Genomic DNA, 22,513 nt, shown 5'->3' on the forward strand with positions numbered 1-22,513 from the left:
ATATAAAGGAAGGAAAATAGTGAGGAGAAAGGATAGAATCTTGCTTTCTTACTTCTTTTTCTTTCTTTACACTCCTTTTTTTCCTTCTTTACTTTTTATGTCTGTTAGGTCTATTCCTTTCAGACACTTTCTTACAGTGGAGTCATTTTGCAGTTAATCTTCTCTGGGCTGTGAGAAAGCAGGACCAGCTTGACCAGCTTCCTTGAGCTTAGGAGTGTTATCCTGAGCATTAGACATTAAGGACTGTTCACGAGTGATGCAGTAGGATTCTCATGTTCCATTGGAGATCAGTGCGTTGCTTCTCCAGGACACTGGTTTGATCCTGGGTCATTCACAGTCAGGGTGTTCTTAGCTGTTCTGAAAGTGGGTGGTACAGATCTCTGTTAAAAATGGATCCTGAGATTTTATTCTTGACATTGCACAGTACCACTCAGCTTCTAGATTGTTTCTTTTTTTTTTTTTTTTTTCTATTTTTGGCTTTTAGTATAATTTGTAAAGGGAAAAGCTGCAAATAAAAGAAATAAGCATTAAAAGAATTTATTAAAAACTGTCATGTAACGCTGTATTTTGTTTTAAGTACAGTGTATTATATATTCAGAAGAGAAGGCTGCAAGGTGACCTGATAGTGGCCTTTCAGTACCTAACAGGAAAGAAGAGGGCAGACTCTTTAGCAGTCTGTGGTGACAGGACAAGGGGAAATGGTTTCAGACTCTAAAAGAGGATAGATTTAGGTCAGATATAAGGAAAAAGCCTTTTACAGTGGGGATGGTGAGGATCTGGAAAAGGTTTCCCAGAGGTGTGTGTTGATGCCCCATCCCTGGAGACATTCAAGGTCGGGCTGGATCAGGCCCTGGGCTGAGGGGCAGATGGCCTTTATAGGTTCCTTCCAACTCTAAGGGTTCTATGATTCTATGATCTTCTTGTCCAAATGCTGTTTTTGCATTTGTAGTATGTATCTGGATTCATAGCATCCTTGCTTTGGAATATATTGAAGTTGTAGCTGATAGAAGTTTCTGAGTAAGGACTGCATAAAAACTTCCATCATCTGGTACATAAAACCTGAATGGCAGCTTGGTGCTTTATTTGAACTGTTTCAATGCTAGATTCAGTTGTAATTCTTGTAACAATATTTTGTGAAAATACCAGCGCCTTCTTATTCTAGTGTATGTTTAGCTTGTTCAGGGTTTTGTTACAGCAGAGAATTGAGGAATATGGTAGATGAACATATTCTTGGAAACAAAGTATTCAGATGAGGCTGTAGTGTAGCTTCATGTTCGGCATTAATGCAACTGGGCAAGTGGTGGTTCTGTTTTTGTGTTCTGTCACCAGTAGATGGCTGCAGTGGCATTTGTGTTCAGGAGTTCCAGTTCCAGTTTTGTTAGATCATTCCTCTTAGATCATTTGTTTTTAGTTCTAGTCTCAGAAAACCTTTCTGTCTAACTTCTGTCATAACATTACCAAGTGACTACAGTAATGTATATTCCTGCCTGTTTGTTTCAATGCCTCTGTACTTGATCTGTGATTTTATTTAGTGGTATTCAGTGGGAAGAAACATTGCTCTTTCATTTTTATAATTTCAGATTATGCTTTATTAAAAGCACTCTGCAAAGATGAGTAAACAGCTTGCTTATTATGCTGATTTTCTCTTTAACCTATGAAGATTAATCTACTGAAACTGCATAAAGTTTTCAGTGTTCTTTTCATTGCTTTTGATTTTATTGGCGTCTATATTCTCATCTTGTAGAGGTGGCAAAATGTCATTGTAGCTACTTAGTTTTTGATTTAAGAGCAGTGAATAGCTTCTGAGTTTATTACAGCTCTCTTGCTGCTCATCTGTGTCCTGCGTGTGTGTTCTGCAGCATTTGTGGTTTAAGTACCTTATGTGTACTCTTTGATTTTTTTTCTTTCCTCAGGCAGTATAACTCCAACAGTGGAGCTGAACGGTCTGGCTATGAAAAGAGGAGAGCCTGCCATCTACAGGCCATTAGATCCAAAGCCAATCCCCAATTATAGAGCAAATTATAATTTTCGGGGCATGTACAATCAGAGGTTTGTACTTTTTCTATTATTTGATCTTTTTTTCTCAGTTCTTTATTAATGTGTGTTAAATCTTTATAAGCTTCATAGAATGGGTGAGGAGCTTTATAGAATGGGTGAGAATTGTCTGGATGAGAAGCTATGAGATCTGGTTTAGTGGCTTGTGGTAGCAATGATAATGGGAAGACAGTTGGACCAGATGATCTTGTAGGTCCTTTCCAACCTTGTGATTCAATGATTCTATGAATATTTCAGGGTAAAATAAAAGTAACATTTTACTAAGGAGAGTCTGTGCAGCCTCATTTAGAAACACACAACCTCCTTTATAAAGAAGACAGGAGCGCAAAGCTTGAATGTAAGGAACTATGATATGTAAAACAGTTGTTTCTATTTTTTTAATGTGCAAACTGGAGTTATGGTCCCCAGCTGTGTCAGTTAGCATACAGGGCATTAACCTCAGAGAGGGCATTTGTTTTGTTATTGATATTTAGTGTCATGTTATTGAGATCCTTAGCACTAAAAGTGAAACAGGATTTTCCTAGAAATTGGTTATAAATTTAGAAAGACTATTTTGGAAGCTAGTTTGAAAACACTCTCCAAGTTTCCAAATTTTTACCATTCTGCACTGCCAGCTATCTCAATTCCTTAATCTTCAGTATTTGGTGAGTAAAAATCCTTTATTCCACAGTTATTTCACATTAGAAGCCTATACTTAGAGACCTCCATTGATCCTGTAATGAAATATCTTCATCTTTGATATTTGTATGATTTTAGTAGAGACAGAAAAACTGTTCTACTTCAGCCTGAATAAAATATTATTTGAATTGAATGTGACAATTTGAGACAAACTTCAGGTAATACATGTATTTTTTGCATCCCTGAGGGCTGTTTCTCTGAGATTTCTTTCCATTCTTCCTGTTTTTTCTTTCCCAGAGGAACTGTGTTTGATCGGCTCTTTCAGAATTAGGCTGAAACTCCAAAAGCAGTATGAACACTGTTAGACTTCCCAACAGAATATTTTTGCAGTGAAATATGTTCTCTTTCTGCTAAAGGGTTTACTTGATGGATTCTGTAATAATTTTATACACCTCATAATTACCAAGAAGTTTATGACCATGAAGGCCTGAAAAGTGGTTTTGCTTAGATTATTCTTGTTTGAAGCTGAATTTGTAGCACTGTTTAAAAATTAGGCAGTTTGAATTGAAAATGCGAGATGAAACAAACAAACTGGAAGAAAAATGTTTTCATTATTCTACAGAGCAGAGTGTCTGGTTATTGTGTTACTTGTGTTTTATTTTTTGTTGCTGCTGACTAGAGTCACCACTCACATATGTCATCATTTTAGTGGCTGGATATTGGGCCTGAATTGAGCTTTGTTGGTATCCAGAAATCTTACATTATTCATTTTAAATGCTTTTGTAATGACATTATTTTGACTACTAGAAAAAAAGGCTACACTGGAAAAAGTGCAAGTTAGTAAGAAACATGAAACTGGAGATTCTAGAAACTCAGCTTAGTTACTGAAATATATGTATGGAAGCAAAGCCTCAAGTTAGCAGGTGCTAACTTTAGAGATTTGTTTTTCTTTGCATGGGAAATGTGTAGCATGTCTAGTGAAGTCTTTAAGTTTACTTATTTCTTGAACTTTGTTCCAGTGTTAGTGTACAAATGGTATATCAGCATTGCTTTTAAAGGTTCATTAAGTAGCAAATGTATTTGACTTTTTGATCACAAAACAAATAGATGAGGTGGGACAGAGGCCAGAATCTCCACTTGTCTGCTCTGCTGTACTTAGCTGAGTGCAGTAGGCTGTGCAGGATGGTTAATAATATGGTGGATGTAAATTAATAAGTAACTAAAGTAAATAAGTAGCAAATAACTATAGCTGCCTGTATGCATGTGTGCATATGCCTCCTGTGCATACACTTGCACACACAGTAATACCTGAGGAAGGAAGAATGGTGCCATATAATAATATCTAGGGACTTGTCCTATGTCAGAAAGAATTGTTTATCAGCTTGTTTTGCATTGGAACGTGCAAGTTCATTATGATCCCATAAAAAAAGCACTTGGACTCAGTAAGGTATCATTTGAATTCTGTTTGTTAGAGCTCACATCATAAGATAACGATATAAATGACCTTATACCCTTTAAATGCGGTAGTGTTGAAACTTCAGATTTGAAACATAGCGTAGCATATTGCCCTCTGTATTTCATCAGCTTCTGACTCTAGATTGAGGAAATAGCTGTGTTATTAAAACAGATAGTAAGTATGCAGAAAAATCGGAAGACTTTTTATTTTTTAGTATTGTAACTAAATTCCCTTTCCTCATCTCCACTTTAAAAACTGTGCTTTTCATGGAGGTGAAGATCCAGATTAAGATGAGGAGATTGTTTTGGGGGAATTTGATTTTGGCAAGGTGAATGACTTGAGGGGGAGAGTAAAGAACTGAGTTCATCTCAGGACATATATTTAGAGCAGATACACCTTGTGTTTCAAGTGGCACAAAAGATCCTTTTCAGGAGCTCATGAAAGTGTGGTCTGAGAGCTGCCATTTGCATGCAAAGCTGAGAGCTGGCTTTCACGTTAGCCTAAAATGATTTGTGCTGAGGTGACCTTGATTCAAAAGGAAAACAAGCCTTTCCCACTGGCCAGCTTGAAAGGGAAAAGTGATGAGACCTCCTATGTGAACATTCTCTTCTGGGCACTGTTTCTCATGCAGCCTGTGCTCCCCATATTCCCATAGTTATCCTGTGGTTTTCAGGAGCACCTGCTCACACTTCTTGTTGGTTGTTCTGCTCTTAGTGGTGCTGCAGTGGGGCAGATGCTGAAGGCCAGCTGCTTACTGAGCTTTGTGTGTGCATGATACCAGGCTCAGTAATGTATACCAGAAGCTACTGCCAAGGAGAGAAGAGCTTGAAGGAACCAGCCTGACTTTTCATTCAAAGGTGGTGTATATGGTTTGGCACTGGGTTGGCAGTACTGGGCCGTTGTCATTATGTTGCATCTGGACCTGAGCTGATCATCTGTGTAGTGCTGTGCTGAAGGACATGAATGTATTAGCTTTGGTCTCCAGTAGATTAAGTATCTATAGACTGCAGTTCATACTGGATTGAGATAAGACTTTCAAAGCTTTTTCATCTCACTCATAGCATGGAGTCCTCTCCAGATTATTCCAGTAGAGTCTATGCATTAGATTTAGTACTAGGAGACTTGATTGCCTCTGATAAGGTGAGCTTTTAAGAAAGACTCTCAGCCCTGAATCCAGCCATACTAGACAATATTTTTTAGATGACAAAGGGCTCAATTCTACTTAATTATAATGAAAAGGAAAAAAAAAGACTTTTTATCACTTAAAATTAACCAGGTGAATGCTACCTTTTTTAAGCCTCTCAGTTCTGAGCAATTTTGCACTAGAGGCATGTGAGGACTTTTTGGATCAAACAATGTGCACTACAGAAAAGCTATTAATAGTGAACATTGCATTTGGTATGGTTTGTTTTTTAACCTAGCAACTTTACAAACCAACCCTAGGGAAGTAAGTTCTAATGGACTATGAGCTAACTCATTTCGGTTGCATCTCATTTGGGAGAACTGTCAGGCTGCTCAGGAAAGGACAAGTTTTGAAACAGTAGGTCGGGTTTGAACAATATTGGCAGAACTGAGGATGAAATGTGCATGCTATTCATATAAATAGCCAGCGCTAGAAACTCCCTCACACCCCTCAGTAGGCAATTCGTTTAAACTATGTAGGAGTTAAAAAAAAAAAAGAAAAAAAAGAAAAAAAATGCTGTTCAAATTAAAGCAATTAAACAGTAAAACAAGGTATGAGTTCAGACCATATGCTTGTCCAGCTTGCCTTGTTGTACTGATTGCTTGCAGTGGGGTATTTTGTCTTCAATTAGAACTGCAAAACAATTCTCCCTGAAGTTTAATGGTCTTGAAGTATTTTCAACTGTAGAATGTCCATAAATGACAGAAAAGTTATATCCTACAGACTTACCCAAACCGAGTGTCTTCAGCCAAGAAATAAAACCACTAGAAACTGAACACCAGCTTTTGATGTTTCAGTATGGAAAGCAGCATCAAAGAGATCACACAGCTCAAGCCTTGTTGTCTGGGAGGATTCAGAAGTTATTTGCTTATTGTATAAAATTCTCTAGAATGCGTCTCACCGCAATCTAGAAAGCTTGAAAAACCTTAATTTTTTGTTTAGTTTTTTTTTAAAGCTTTCAAAATTAAAAACACTTGTGAAGTATAGGAACAAAGGAAAAAACAACAGCAAGCTAAAGGATGGGAATATAGTAATTAGGGCAGTTTCTTGTTTGGTTTTAGGGAATTTATATGGCGTGTTAGTTCTGTAAAGCACATGTCACGCAAGATGGTAATGTCCCTGGGATAAACAGCAGCTTCTGTGCACTGTGATGGTTCCTTCTGCACTGAGCCTTCATGCTAGTTTTGTTCAAGGTTGCTTCTTCCTGCGCATGTGTTGTATACTACAGACTAAGAAGAAGACTATTACCTTTCTCTTTAGTACATGAGGGAAGAGTGCAAAGACCATTCCTCCTTGACTTTTTCTTCACAGCCCAGTCATTCTGGGCACATTTCTTTGTTGTTAGCAAGCACTTCTTTACAACATCAAACTTAGAGAAGTGAAGAAGAAGCACAGTCTTGCCTGTTCTAGAGCCAGCCAAGCTGCCTAGCCTTAAGGCACCAGGCATCTTCCGAAGTGTGCATGTATATCCTTCCTCCTGGGCTGAGGGCTGAGCGTGGGTCTGTTCATTTAGGCTTAATTGCTCCTGTAAATATGTGTATCGGCCCTCTGGGTCAATGTCCTAAATACAGAATAAGAGCATTTAAATAAGTGGCATAGTAAAAAGAAGTTTGGGGGACCAGTCTTTGGTTGATTCCATCTGTGGACTTAATGCTCTCCAAATTTAGTCTGACTGAAAAGAAAATAGTGTGATTATTGGATAAATAACTAAAATTGTCAGATTAGATAAATAAAAGATAAGACAGATGAGAAGATACTTTGAGTCTGCTTAGCAATGCAATCTAAACCCTCACCCAGCTTTGTGTGTTTCACAAAAGTTACTTAATGCTATGGAGAAAAAGAAGAATCTACCCGGAAGAACAGCTGCGGATAATGTAAGCCAAATTTCTGAGTAGGCTGCACTGCAGGATGTGATACAAAATCTATCGAGACTGTCTCCAGAAGTACACCTGCAATTGTACAGCCCAAATACCTAATGTACAAAAAGAGGATGAAGGCTGAAACAGTGCAGGCCATTAGAAGTCCTTCTGTGCCACCTGAGTTTACTGTAGGAGGTGATGTTTGTTCACAGAGAGCCTCATCCTGAAGCTTCAGTCTGAATTTTGGTTATTGAAGCTTTTTGCAACAGAATTGGATTTAATACCCAGCTGTGCACAAAGCAGATGTTTTCACAAACATATATACTCCAGCTCCAGGGCGACCCTAAGTTGTCCAAACATAGTGCCATTTGAGGCATTGTAAGGTCTCTGGGATGTCAGACCAGCAGATTTGGCAGAACATCTAGAAGAGACCACTACAGAGTGACAGATGAAGGCAAGGTATCCTAGGGCTATTCAAATCACCCTGCATATCTATGCTTGGTCAAGAAACTGAACCCCTAAAAGCAGGGTTCACTCAGTGTGCAATTTTAGATAATCCACCAGGACTCAGCTATTCATGGGAAACTTTTGGTTTCTATAGGGGAGTGATGTGTCATGTCCTGCAGGTATCTTTGGTGCACAACTGTGTCCCACATGGTAGTGTGTGCTCATGTTCAGGCAGCCAGAGACTAATGCAAGGCTGGGAATCAGATCCAAGCTCACATACCTCAGTAGCCTGTCCACTGGAAGGCTGTTGTCCTGTTATAACCAGCGGAAGGCCTGGTCAGTGCAGTTGTCAGTCTGGAGCGCTATTTGTTTTGCCATAAGCTGTCTGCATTTTGTATGGGTCTCTCCAGGTCTTCACTGTAATGGCAACTTAGTTTTCTACACATTATTAAATGTATAAATTTTGACGTCTGAATCTAGAGCTGAATCCTACTTTAAGAAGTAATTCTAAGAATGTTGGTGTATAACAATTTTATGAATGCTGTAGTGGGAGTTGTCAGGCTATGACAGTGGAAAGATTGTAAAAAGATAAAAACCTCTCCTCAGAGAGAAGAAGTTCCAGAAGAACAAACTCTTCAGAAAGAATGAAAGAATGAAATCTTTTCTAGTATGCGGTTAATAACAGCACTAATGAGAGGCAGGCAGACATATGTACTTTGTACTGAAATTATTTTGATTTAACTAAGTCATGTTTTGCTGCAAAAAGCTGTTAGGCTTTTTGCCATGATCAGTGCCCTGATTCCCAGGGTGAACAAAGCACTTGTTCATGTAGCAATTTGGGCACTGGGGTTTTTACCTGGTTACAGTCATTTGATGTAACCTGTAGTGTGCAACATCACTCCCCTAAAATAACCAGAAGGAGCCACTTTGCCTTGCTTTTCCACTAACTGTTGAAATGTTTTGTCATTAAAATGTGTGTTTTGTGAATTAAGAGGTGTAACGATGAAGGTATTTACTGAGTGATTTTGAGAAAACTCTCTTCTGCATTCCTTACCCCCTTCTCCCCAGTGTTTTGGACAAGTGAACAAAAACACTTTGGGAAGAGTTTGAAAAACTATGTGAGAGCAGAAATAAAAATTTTGGCTGAAATAGATTTCCCTTAACTTAGTGTAATTTTATTCTGAACAACAGATGTGGATTTCAGAGAGTTTAAGAAAAATAGCTCTAACAGCAATGGAAGTGATGGTTCAGATCAGCAATTTAATTGTTCAGCTGGAAACGTCTGATTTAGACCATTAGATGGCAGCATGAATTTGTGTTTTGGTACAAGAATTTCGCAGCAGAAGCACTGTAGAAAGTTGGCTTCTTCTGTAGTAGAGCTTTTCCTTACTTTAACTTGTCGTAATTCCAGTATCAAACTGTCATTAAAGTTGGTTTACTGCACTATTTTACCATTTTCTTCAAGCCTTCTTTTATAGTGATTGAGGCTGTAGTGCAACAACTTTAATGTCATTTTCACTTTTATCTGTAAATGTATTGCATGCAAAAGGTACAAACTGGTTAGCAGTGCAAATGGAAGCGTTGGGCATATCTATAAAAAGCAAGGATTCTGCATAGCACTGAATTTCTGAAGCTTAATCCAAAAACATTTCCTTAAGGGTTAGGCTGCAAACTGGTCATCAAGCCCACATTCTGTTCAGTGTAATGATGCTCTCTGATGGTGTGGACATTGATTGTCTTGAAAGGGACTGAGATTGCCAGCTGGTTGTTTATTAACTTTTGTACACTGCCAGCTGGGACAGGGATACAGAGCAAAATCTTGTACGTCAGTGTTATTACCCTGCTGGTGCATCAGTGTAATGGTGTAATAATCCTCTCACAGGTTTATAAAAGAATTCTTTGTGTTCATCTTCTGCATGCTACATTTCACTTCCCCGGCCTGTTTGTTCCCAGTCATTGCACGCCTCCCACACAGACATATTGTTGTAAGGCAAGCGCTGAGTACAGCTGTGCTAGGGTTTTTCTTTGCTAGTATTTGTTTCTAGGAAAGGAAAAGGGAGAAAGTCAGTCCATTTCCTGTTGGTTTAAAACAGCAGAAACATCTGTTTGTCTTAAGATAGTTTTCCCTAAAGAACAGTGGCAAGGGAGCTTGCAGGTGATGAGCTTTGCCATTGCCAGTAGCTATCAGTTTAGACAATAGTGATTAGATTAGTCTGTTAAAAAATAAAAAAAAAATAAGAAATTCCTCAATCTGTCAGAAAATGACAGAGGATATTTATTCCTGCAATAAAAGCTCTGACAGCTCATGTTTAATTTCTACAGTGTTTTAAATCATAAAAAATGCACTGGGTATCTGGGATCAGAAAACCCAGATCCTGCAGTGGAATCTACGGGCTCCATTAAGCTCGTCATGAAAGCTGTTTTTCTGTAGTCGCCTCATCCTGTTACGGTGAAGTTTCACAGTGCTCACAAAATGGTGTTAGGTGATGTGCCTTGACACAGGGAATGGATTCGTTCTGACATATTCATGCTATTGCTGCCATCCACTACGTTAATGGGTGCATTTAACCTATCAAGAATCAATAAAATATATATTCTTGAGTGTATTTACAATCTTACACTGACAGCTGTTAAAAATGGTGTTATGTAGCTTCAAATTGAGCTCACAGGATATAGGCAAAACTCTGTGGATAGTTTTCCCAAGTGCAGTGTCGCTGCAGTAGAGCATTTAGCTGCTTCGTACTTCTTTGTGCCTAAAATGTGATACATAAGGAATAACATTTTGCACCATTGTATTCTTCTGAACTGTCCTCACTCAAGAGTGGGTAGTTTTATCAGTGACCTCTTGGCCCTATTTACAGGGGAACTTCTGAGCCCAAGTACTTTCTCCTTCTCTCCCTGTCTTGCTCTTTTTTTTTCTAACTTTATTTGATTTCAGGATACTGTGAGCTCCCCAAACCACTTGCATTCTCGCCCTGTCTAGTTGCCCTTTCCTTTTTGTAGTCCTTAGCTCACATTGTGATTATTTCTCCTGAAGTTTCCATCTGTGGACAGAGTTTGGGTAGATTTCTTTCTTTGGACTTTCAGACTTCTTCCCATCTCATCTCTGGAGGAGGTACAGGTCCATGCCCTCCAGTGTCAACTGTGATTTTTCTTGTTCTCGCTTAGGCTGAAAAGTATAAGGATGAAATAGAGTTCTTCCTCATCTTTACTTAATGGATGTCTACCAGCACTGTTCTTCCACTTGAGGGTGTTCTTGTAAACTTGATTCAAGAATCTTCAGAGCCAGCATCTTTCCTCAAGACCCAAAGTATTTCTTTGGTCTTTTGACCTTGCAGTTTTCTGGGTGTCCCCCAGTCCTTTCCCTATATCTGATTGCTTAAGGACGCTTTACTATCAAGATACCAACAGAAGACTAGCATTATTGGTGTGTATGAAACTAAATACTGATTTGGAATGCTCTCCCAAGAGTAGGAACATTTAGAGTGTGTTTCTTTCCACAGTTAGCTTTTTATTCATGCTTGTCTTTCTTTCCTGTGGTTCTACTGAACTGTGGATCTGTAAGACATTATCAAGTAGAAGCAAGCCCAGATGCCCTCCTTTCTTGTTATGGCCTTTCTGCTGTGTCCGAAACATGAACCCTGATCATCAAATGTATTCTCTGTTCTTTGCCTGCTTCTGTTGTAATGCCGCAGGTCAACTACTGTTAGAGCTCAAATGATAGATTGAGAGGACATAATTATTTGCTGAGGGAAGCAAGCAAAAAAAGTTAGTGACTAATTTTTACCAGATAACAACTCAATAAGGCCTGACTGGAATTGTAATGCAAACAGCATCTTTCCTAGGCCATGGTCTTTGTCCCTTTTGAACTGGAAGTTTTGCCACAGGCTGAGAAAGTATAAAATTTCCTTAAAAAAGATGTCTTAAGATTCTTCTGTGACGGGATTCCTTTACAAATAAGTCTAGAATAGAAATTCTCACCAACCAACACTATAATGTAGTTCCTTTTTATGTCTTCTCTAAAGCAATAATCTTGGTGGCTGCTTGTTTTCTGTGAAAGAAACTACAGTTAACATCTTTTCAGAATGCTAATTCCCAGAATCTTCTGAAGATCTGCTTTTCTCTCCAGGACCTTTTTAAAGAAGAATGCCAGTTTAAGTTGGTTATTGTCAGAGAAAGGGCAGCTGAACTCACAGCATCATGTACTTTGGCACCAAGAGTTGTTTGTTTGAGTTGTTTCATTGAAATGGAGCATCATCTCCAGTTGTGATCAAAAGGGAAATCATCTCCAGAAAAACAAACTAACAAAAAAACCCAACCAAACAACAACAGCCTTTCTTAGCTTTGAGTCTCTTTTCCATGACAAAAGAGGAGAAAATGGAGTCTGACCATCTTACTGACTTAGGTGGAAGTCTGGAATTCATGCCAGTGAATGCCATGAAACAGAAGTGACAGTTCTTAAGAAGACAGGCAGTAGCCACTGCACCTTATTTCTACTCAAAAGAAGTAACTCTCTCTACCGGATTTGTTTATTCAATCAAAAGTCAAATCAGCCATATGCATCTTATCAATAGTCTTTGGTATCCTTATCCTCAGAATCTTTTCATAGTCCCTGCTTTCTAACATGTAATCCCATAAAAGCTTATAAATATTTCCTACATTTCCTGCTTTTTAGCAATTCTAGGATACTGTGTTTTAGTATAATGAGCTAACACAATCCAACTTTTATTTCTGTATTAGTATTACTTTGATTTCTGTATTAGTATTCTGCATTGAATTGTATTCAGTGGACTGGCTGAGGCAACTCACCGTGTGCATCAGTGACCACTGTTACTGGACCCTCATTGCAGTCATTTATCATTTTATTAGCTATCACTGTATATTTCCTTCTTGGTCATTGGTGTAAATCTCTTACATCCACTAAAGTTTAAAAAACTGAAACACTGGAAGAGAAGTACTATGTCTGGTTTAATAAATGTTCTCCCTAGGAAATACTGCACTTTTTATGTCTTTGCGTTGGAAAGAACTGAAGTACTGAAAGAATTCAGCACTCTTCTTTTTTCTCTCATACCATTTTGCCCTTTTCTGTCTTTGCTGTAATTGATTAGCAGACCCTTCCCTTTGCTTCCCAAGGCTTCCCTTTCCTTTCCAAGTCTTCCTTTGCAAGGCCATCCTTGTTGTTGCTAATCCTTGTCAATTTACTAATGGGATTAGTGCATAGCAACACAAGATGTGCTCTGTTCCCCATTGGCCAAGCTCTCTCTTTCTCCATGTTTCATTTGTTTCCAAGTCTGATGGTAAAGGTGGTCAGATTTCTGGACAGAAGCTGCTGCTGGCTGTGATGGTGCATTTTTAAAGGATGATGACTGATGAGCTCTGAGCACACGCGCTCTCAGTTAACTATGCTCAGCTGCTTAGAGGAGGCTTGCTAAGCCATAATTAAGTGTGATTTTTCAATTTGTTCTTAGTGTCAATCCTTTAATTGCCAACCTTAAAATGATAGGCTAAATTTTGACTCAGGAGAACGCAATTTAGTTTCTGTATGTTTACATTCCTCCAAGTGGGAACAGAATGTACCTTGATATGCACTGGTTATTTCAATTTAACTTAAATTGGATGGGGAGAATTGCTCTTTAAGCTTTCTTGGGCCTTCTTTCTCTGTGCATAATGTTAATTAATTTCTGTGAAGGCCTAGCCCATAGATGATTTTGTTTTTTATTCACATCGTATTACCAGTATGATAAATGCATGATATATTTTATTTTCTCATTTGCTGAGTCCATAGGCTGGCAAATGACATGATTTTTTTTTTTTTTAATGTGAATTTCTTATGGAGAAGGAAAATGATATTGTAGTCAGATATGCAACACTGTTTATGTTCTTTTACTGTAATGGGTATTTGGACAGCATTCTCAGTAACCACTCTGCGTGCTTGTAAAGATTAGTGAGTAATACAGTTCATGGGAAATTTTATGAGCAAAGTAGATAAGAGTTTGAGATGTTTGTCTTCTGGATGTCTGTTCTAACCTCTAAGTATGCAATGTACATCACAGCTTCATTATGTTTTCTCTTTTGTTCTTATTGTACTTGTTTTTATGTCACGGAAAAGAACATTTTCTTTTTACTTATATTTATCTTTTTCTCCCTCCCCAACCTCCATCCCCATTTCAACACTGACCACTTGACATTTCACTGCCTTAAACTCTGGAGGCAATATTTCTGTTATGTTCTTATAGTGTTTATGCTATGTCTGCAGTCAAGAATAAGTCGATGTTGTGTTGACCATTTTCATGACTTAATTGCTTGGTTGATAGATAAAAGTACTTCTCCAGAGGAACATAACATTTTGTTCTGTGCTCTCTTCTTGGTTTTTGTTGTTATTTTTCACTTTTATTTCCCACACTGTGTCCCTTGTATAGTACTTCGGAAGGTTCATGTCATGATCCTTTTTTTTCCATTTTTTCTTTATACTCCTTCACAGCCTTTTTCACCCATATCTCATAGAATCAGAGAGTGGCTTAGGATGGAAGGGATCTTAAACATCATCAAGCTCCAACACCCCTGCCATGGGGACACTTACATCAACTTTTCTTTGTTTTGAAAGTTTACTCAGACTGGCTTTGAGTCCCTTCTTCCACTTTTAATAGGGGCTTTAGACTGAATCTCCCAGTAGAGGGAGAAATAAAAGCAGAATCAGAGAACTTTCTGTGCATGTGAGCATCTGTCTATAATTGGTGCTGCAAAGCCAGCTCGGTATGTTTGTTGTAGTACCTGCTAGGTTGATCTGTGATGCTTAAAGTATTCTGTAGCTTTCTGTTGGCTTTTCCTAATTACTTTCGATACGGAACACTCGTCAGTGTACATATTCTTTATTGCAGACGGTACACATATTAGTGGCATGTGCAGAGAGTAAATATTGAATATTTATTTTCAGCCAAATATATGTATTCAGCAACTTGGAATTCAAAGATAGAGTGATGTGGCAATATTGTTGTCTTATCATCACAAGTTCTCCTGGGAAGATTCTATGGTAGATAGTATTACTGAAACTGAATCCCCTCCCCTTTTCTTTTTAACTTAGAATTGTTTGAAGACATTTGATATTGTGATAGTGAAAGCGTGAGTCATTTTTTTTTTCTTATGCTAATCACGTTGTCTGAAAGAGCTGAATAGTCCCTGACCCAGTGTAAAGGGGAAAAAAAAGTGAATAATCATTAACTTAATTAAATATTTGCAGAGTCAGCATAAATTTTAAAACAAAACTTAAATAAAGACAAGGAAGTAAAACAGGTTAAAAATCAGCCTGATGTTACCATATACTAAAGGTAGAGTATGTCTGACTAATGCGTTAACCTCGTATGTGTTAGCTCATTTTTTAGGTAGGCAGTAAATATTATTTAGTGGTTTTCAGTGAAACATCTGATAGCATTAGATAAGACTTCTGTTTTCATTAAAATGAAGGAGATGGGGATTTGTATGAAGGATGCAAGGTGGCAGAGGAGAACAGAAGTGATCAGTAGTATTAAAAATCAAACTTGGAGGAAGCTGAAGTGCTGTTCCTCTTCCAGGTTCAGAAGCAATCTTTTAAATTATTTTAAATAATTTAATAATAATATTTTAAATTATTAACTTGTCATGTTAGGGTTATTCAGATGGAAATCTCGAAACAGGATAGTCATCTGAAACTAGTAACTGTTTGCAAGGTAAACTAAGAACAACTGGTTTGATTGAACCAGAGGAAAGGCAAATGCAATTTTTAAGAATGTGTTGAGCAAGGTATTTCTGGTAAAGATATATAAATATTTCTGTTATACAGAGCATTGTTGGTCTTTCGTAAGGTGTGTCATCCACCAATCTTAACCCTTAAGTTCGAGAACAGGACCAAGTATAGGAAAGGACTGTGAGGGGTTATCAAGACAGTGGGAAGCTTTTAATTAAGCATGGGATTCTAAAATACCTTGAGTTGGTCACTTGCAGAAGAAAGGCTTTGTCTCGCTTGCTTAAAGATTTTGGAGGGTGAGGAAGTGATCTAGGAGAAGACAGCCAGACTGACCCAGGGATAGCAGGCTGTGATTCTTCAGAGGAGCACTTGGAAAAGAGTCATTGTTTCTTGGTGTTGCTATGGACCTGTGGAAAGAACCAGAAGGTAGACCATGTGAGGACAGAAGTGGCTGTGCTGGATGTTTCACTTAGAAAAATAGGGCATGGCCAGGGAACAGCTGCGCTAAGCAACTTGCTCCCCCAGAGAAATTTCAGGTGGTATGGAGAAGAAGGTGCTCACAGTGAATGCTGTTTCCTACTCCACTGCACAGCTTATGGCTCTGTCCCTGCACTTGCAGAACTCAGAGCATTTTTCTGGTTAAGCCATGTCTGCAGGGCTGCCATTTCAATTGAACTGGTGTGGAAAAGGAGCAGAGAATGACCCTTCAGCATGGAGCTGGCACCTGAAGAATAACTTTCCTGTACCAGATTGGATGTCATGTTTTAGCAGCTCTCATCGTGGCCGTACCAGTCCTTGTTCCTTTTCACTTTAAATACAAAATGGAAATAGGATAATAATAATTTCTATAACACTTCCATACTGGGGGAGTTAATGGATTTAGTCATTGTTTTTTACATAGGTGAAGAATACCTTAAATTTAGACAAAACCTCACTGGAGTTATTAGCTGGAGGCTCAATCTAAATAAACTTCCTGGTTTCCTTATGCTTCAGTTTGCACTTGTTTTTTTAGTCCCTTCTAAGAGTATAGTAACAATATTTATCGGAAACGTTTGTGCCATTGAGGAATCCAGAGAAATGCAGTATGAACACATAGTGCATGCACTAATACTTTATTTGTCTTTGTGTGTGTGGATTTGATGGCCAAGAAGGAAGAGGCCCCAAGGGCTCCTTAGTATGCAATTAATATTTTGGCTAGAAAAGCAGCAGATTGTTTCAGTATGCTTACATGTTATGACATCATATTCCAGTAAAATTATAATGAACAGAATTTTTGTTTGTCTCTGTGGCAAACCAAAATGAGTTTTCTAATTGTCAACAGACCTTGGTGATTTATTTAATTATAGTGGCGCCCGCTCACACCAACTTAGTTAAGGTCTGTCAGCATTTCTGTTATGAACCCCTCTTTTTAGGGGTTTATAACCAGTTGTAAATATTTGCTCATTGCTGAAACTTGGCATTCAAGGTCACAACCGTAGAGCAAATACCCTTTTTCAGGTTGACTATTCCTAAGTGATGCCAATGGTATTAGCTAGAATGCAGATTTCTTATTCTGTTAAACTTAGAGGTAATTAAGAGTACCTGCTTCCCAGACCTCGTATATGAAGGATCTTCTTAGGGAATCTCATGTCCAGAAATGACAGATGAAAATGAACTTGTTTATAGTAGATTATGTACGATTGCTTGTTAATGTATTATCTTCTGTCACATTCTGATTGAGTGTATCATTTCATATCTGCATTGCCTTCTGTCGTCTTCTGTTCCTGTAGTCTTGTCATTTGGATGTTCCTGACAGGTTTTGCTCTGTGGATTGTGTCAGTATCACCCAGGAATGTTTCTACATAAGAAACCAGAGAACAACCTCAACCTGTGTACTATGCAGGGAAATGCATGTTATTTAAAAGTAGTTAGTTTTAAAACCTAATGAGTCTCTGTGTGAAGCGCTGCTGTTTGACATCCTGACTGTTCCAGTTCTATGACTGAACAGACCTGCAGAGGGCTGAGGAGTGTAGTGCTCAAGTGCTTATCACAGAAATTCTGACTTGATATGTTACTGTGTAATAGTCAACAAATTCTCTGTGAGTGTCCAAGATTATTTTTCAGGCCTTTGGGCAACTCAGGCATGTCCTGGGAAGGTTTGTTAATGATCAGTGGTAGACGTGACATCTTAACTTTGTGTGGTGTTGAATGGGCATGCCTCTCTAGGACCCAGAGTCACTCTGTGTTAAAACTCAATGTAATCATTGCATCGTGCTTTCAGGCATAATATTATGACTACTTTAAAGGTTTTTGTTATTGCAGCTTTTATCCTTGCACTGAAAATCTGAGGATGCTTTGTTTCTATTTGACGCATCCCATGTTGTAGAAAAACCAATGTCCTCACAGATTTTGGCCATTTTCTAAGGATTTCAGGTACTCCTTTGCACTTCCTCAGCAATGTTCACATTATCAGTGCTCTTAACTCAGCCTGAGGCCATGCAGAGCAAGAGAAGTTTAATCAAAACCGTGTAAAACCTAATCATTCTACTGATGCCAGAGAGCTGCATGAGGCTCTAGAGCCACAGGCTGAATATCATTTTCCACATTATCACATAAATAACTCCCTAAACACCCTGTAAAAGAAAAGGTGGGGAGGGGGTGAGGGAAAAAGTGAGGGCCTGTTGTGGCATATGAATCTGTAAAATGCATTTGGGTTCATAGACTTTCCTCCATTGCTTGTGATGGAGAGAAAGCTGAGTTTAGTAGCTTGACAGGCAGGAACTTCTGATGGATGCAGATGTGGAATTTCCCCAGATCTTTTCTTCTGCTTAAAGATGACTGTATAGTAATAAAGTGGGATGTGCTATGTAGATACCTGCTGGCTTTACATATCCTCTGGTATGGCGCAGCCAGTAGGGGCAACTGTTTACAGAGCAGTTTCTACCTTTTCGTTCTGGATTATCAGGTTGCTTCTTGTGGGATGGTGGGAGTGCTGGAAACTCTTTGAGGAACTTGAGAGTGCCTCTTGCTGCAGGGAGAGGATAGCTAGCAGAGACTGCTGCTCCTAAGTTCTGTCATTACACCTGATCAAAACATGCATTGAGCTTTTCATCCATCTACATCCTGAATAGAGAAGGCCAGGTACCCTCTCATTGGATATGAGGGAGAAGCCCATAAAAGCACCGTTCTCAGAGGCAGCCAGCTGAAGGAGCACCTTGCACGGTGCCTCACACAGAATGGGGCCAGAAGCTCTGCTGAGGACAGTGTGTGTGTGCTCAGTGATGGTGCTGGCATATCATACCACACGATTCCTAGCTCCAGCTGGAGCTGTCTCTGATGTATGGAGACTTTGAGTCAGATCTCACCCTGAAGGGAAGATGGAGCTCTCCTGATCACCAGCTGCAGGAGTGCAGGAAGCTGCAGTTGGGGGCTACAGATCTTTATTACCATGTAATGAAAATGCAGGAAGATGTCAGGAAGCTGTGCTGGCATCACTAGAAGTGATGAATGAGGGACTGGTTGGATCTTCTCTGTGACCCTGTGGGTATAAGAGTCTGATTCTCAAATGAGGAGCAAGGAGAGTCAGTGCTTACTGGTCTGGGAGATGGGGAGTTCTGTGATGATGAAGGCTGGAGGTCTGAAACTTCTGGCATCAGGAGGAAGGTTTCTGCTCTACTATCAGTTCTGCAACTACAGGTTCAGTGCCATGACAACAAAAAAAAAAAGGGTTTCTGAAGCTCACAAGCATCCAGCTGAGCTTGAACCCCACAGGAGCACGAGAAGGAAGTGGTTTATAACAATGGGCAGCATTCTTCTGCAAGAGACAGAGCTCCTCATCTGTGAACCTGACCTCTATTCAAAATTTGCTGCTTGTCTGGGACTTGGAAATTGTGGAGTGACTGCCAAGGGTTGTCTGTTCCTCAGTATATTACCTGCTGCTGATTTCCATTCTGTGCACCAAAGATATTGCCAAGAGTATAACATCCATGACTACATGACAACAGAGACTGGATTTTTACAGTTGTTACACACTTTGTGAGAATCACTACTTATAGAATCTTAGAATCATAGAATCACAAGGTTGGAAAGGACCTACAAGATCATCTAGTCCAACAGTCCTCCCTTTGCCATACCTACAGGAAACCACTAAACCATATCTCTTACTTGAAAGAAACAAGATCAAGGGATCTTGCCCTTGGTAGGGCAAGCATTAGGTCAAGCATCCTAGTGGATTCAGGGGAGAGAGAGAATGGAATTGATCTACATTCAAGTAAGGAAGATGGACCCAGCTAGTAAGGAGAGGCAGTGTTGACAAGAGAGATCCTGAAATAAACAAAACAGGCCAGTGAAGGCCTCCCTTAAGTGTATGTACACAAATAAGGTTAGCATGATGGGGATTATCACTGTTGGATTCCCATCTGAAATGCAAGCATACTAGCATACTTAGCACAGGGAACAAGTGAGAGGAAAGGGAGGACTTCATGCAGATGCAAGGCTATAACCTCTCTGGAATCACAGAGGTGTGCCGAGTTAGTTCATGAATGAGGGGTACTATAATTGGTGCATACAGATTAGGAAGGGCAAGCTGGTATGATAAGGAGAAAGTATTGTGCTTTATGCAAGAGTGTGGTGAGAATACATGGATTTCTTCCAGGGGATGAATGATGCGGTATCTGATAGTTCATGGGTGGGGACCCCATTCTGCAGGGTAGAATCCTGCAGAATGCATGATAAGGAAGAAATAGATGAGGTCTTTTTCAAGAACTGGAAGAAGCCTCATTGTCACGGGCCCTGATCCTCATGGGGGGCTTAAACTCCCTTGTAACTGTTGAAGGTACAACACAGCAGGGCACGAGCAATCCAGGAGTTTTCTGGAGTGCGTCCATGATGACTTGCTCGTGATATATAAGGAAATACTAAAAGAGCCATGTTTAGTTTGGAGAAGGGGAAGCTGAGTAGGGATAGGGAGTTGACTGCAGTCTTCATTTAATGTGATGAGTGGTTTTAAAGAAGACAAAGTTAAGAAGCAATGAACATGTGTTACAGCAAGAGAAATTACAGCTACATGTGAGAAAAAAGTCCTCCCAGAATGGGTGGTCAAACACTGGAGCAGACTGTCTGGGGATGTTTTGGAATGTGCATCTTTGAAGATACCAAAATACCCTGGACAGTGCCTGAAAAAAAATGGTAGAACTTCAGAGTTCAACCCTGCTTTGGGCACTGTATTGGACCAGATAACCTCCAGGATCCTTTCCAACTTGAGTCATTCTATAATTTTATCAAAATTTTACACAAGAAAATGCATTTCTGGCCCTTAATAGTTCCCTATAACTGTGTTAAACTATAAACAGGAAAGCAAAGTAAGTGCCCACTTTCTGCATTCATAAAGGCAACTTAGCCCTCCAAGGCCCTATAGCTGGAGGCTTCTTGGAGCCAGTATTATGGTTTTCCTCTTTCTGTATAAACATGTTTTTAGAACTTGACACAAAGTTCAGGGACAATAAGAATGGGTTGCAAATTCACAGTTGTTTGAGCTTGAAATGTGCTGCTAACAGAAGAAAATGCATTTTGTTTTGTAATTGAAACAAATCAGCTTCATGTATTAATGAAAAGTCAGTCTTCATATGAAAGGTCATTGCATAAAAATAGAGGAAGCGTGTTTTAATAAAAGGCTTTTTAGTGGAAGAAGTACTTTGCTGTATTTTTGAGTAATTCTAGTACTGTTTTAGTGGACCTATCTTTCTTCCAAGCTTTCAGAATTTGGGGGTTTTGTGTATTGTCATAAAGTAGGTACAAGTTAAATGTCATAAAGGAGAAAACATTTCTGAAATGTGTATGTTTTTCCAAGGAAAAAATCTCCAGTGCATTAGAAGAAACACTAAGGAAAGAGCCTCTGGCAGACTAGACCATAGAATATGAAACAAATTCCCTTACCTGCATAAAATATGATTGGAGGATTTTTGGTGTTTTTTCAGAATTTTCTGGTAAAGGATTATTATTTTAGAATTCGTTACATAAAATTATCTGTTCTAGATTACTACTTCTCTGCTGCTTTTGGGGAGTGCATCTTTTCTGTAGAACTCACTGATGTAGACAAGCTCTTACGTTTGTTGTTGTCAAGCTGCTTTGACAGTACCTTCCAAAACCAAGAATGACCTCGTGGCTCTTCATTCACTGCTAGCAAGGGACATGTCAGGGTAGGGAGTGTGAGTTGGGTTAACCATTTCTGTTACTGAAAACAGAGATGTGGAGTTGATGTGAATAAGGGTACTGCTTTCTCTGAGGTATAACTGTGTTAGTTCATAGGAAAAGTCTTCAGTTTTTTGCTTTATCTTTCAGTGCCTTTCAAACATATTCTAAACAACACATCCTGCCATTATGCTTGGAAATTTTTCTGTAAGGTGCAAAAAGGAAAAGCAGTAGGGTGGCAATTTATGCTTTTCTTTCAGCACCTGCAAAAAGTTTGGCTACCTTGGTGCTGGAGGAGAGCTTTTGGTTCTTCTTGGCCTAATCCTCTCAGGGCTTAGGTCATGAAGACCGCAGCACTAGGGTGCTGATTTGTAGAACTGCCTAGCTTGTTGCAGAGGTGTTGAAATGGGAAGTGAAGAGCTGGTGTGCATGTAGGAGCTGCCTTTCTGATCAGTTTTCATGTATTTGAGAGGTCTCACTCTGCTCTATATCACATACAGTTGATGGTTAAAATCTGTAACTTAGATTGTTGCTTTCTAATGCATAGAAAAGCATTAACTTGTTCATGACTTCTTTACAGGTATCACTGCCCAGTGCCTAAAATTTTCTATGTCCAGTTAACTGTTGGCAACAGTGAGTTTTTTGGTGAAGGAAAGACTCGCCAAGCTGCTAGACATAATGCTGCAATGAAGGCCCTACAAGCTCTCCAGAATGAGCCTATTCCAGAAAAATTACCTCAGGTTTGTGTTTCAGAAAACATGCTGTTCCTAACCTTCATGTTTTGGTACCAATCTACTCATCAGTTTTTCAGTGTTTAATTTTAAGTGTTCTGTTTTCGTATTAGCCCCGATAGCAGAGAAGCAATGCAAAGAAATCGTTAGTGTTGTTTCTCTATAACTACACACCTAACATAGAACAAGACTTCAACAATGAAAATAAGTAGGCATTTAAAGATGAGATTGTCCACAGTGTAAGAGTTTATCCCAAAGTCAAGAAAATGTCAGTGT

At 39.1% G+C, this 22,513-nt stretch overlaps 1 protein-coding gene across 4 annotated transcripts in view; it reads left to right on the forward strand.

Moving 5' to 3' along the window:
- The window catches only part of STAU2 (staufen double-stranded RNA binding protein 2), a 196,987-nt gene that overhangs the window by 22,155 nt on the left and 152,319 nt on the right, over nt 1–22,513 (forward strand). For all 4 annotated transcript variants that reach the window (XM_085539441.1, XM_015855779.3, XM_015855780.3 and 1 more), the window contains exons 5-6: nt 1,914–2,049; nt 22,087–22,246. In XM_085539441.1, coding sequence (XP_085395567.1) covers nt 1,914–2,049; nt 22,087–22,246 — 296 coding nt within the window. The remainder of the gene's footprint in view (nt 1–1,913; nt 2,050–22,086; nt 22,247–22,513) is intronic.

The sequence above is a fragment of the Coturnix japonica genome, chromosome 2 (assembly GCF_054131305.1).
Source record: "Coturnix japonica strain WE chromosome 2, WE-NBRP24, whole genome shotgun sequence".
Taxonomy (NCBI): domain Eukaryota; kingdom Metazoa; phylum Chordata; class Aves; order Galliformes; family Phasianidae; genus Coturnix; species Coturnix japonica.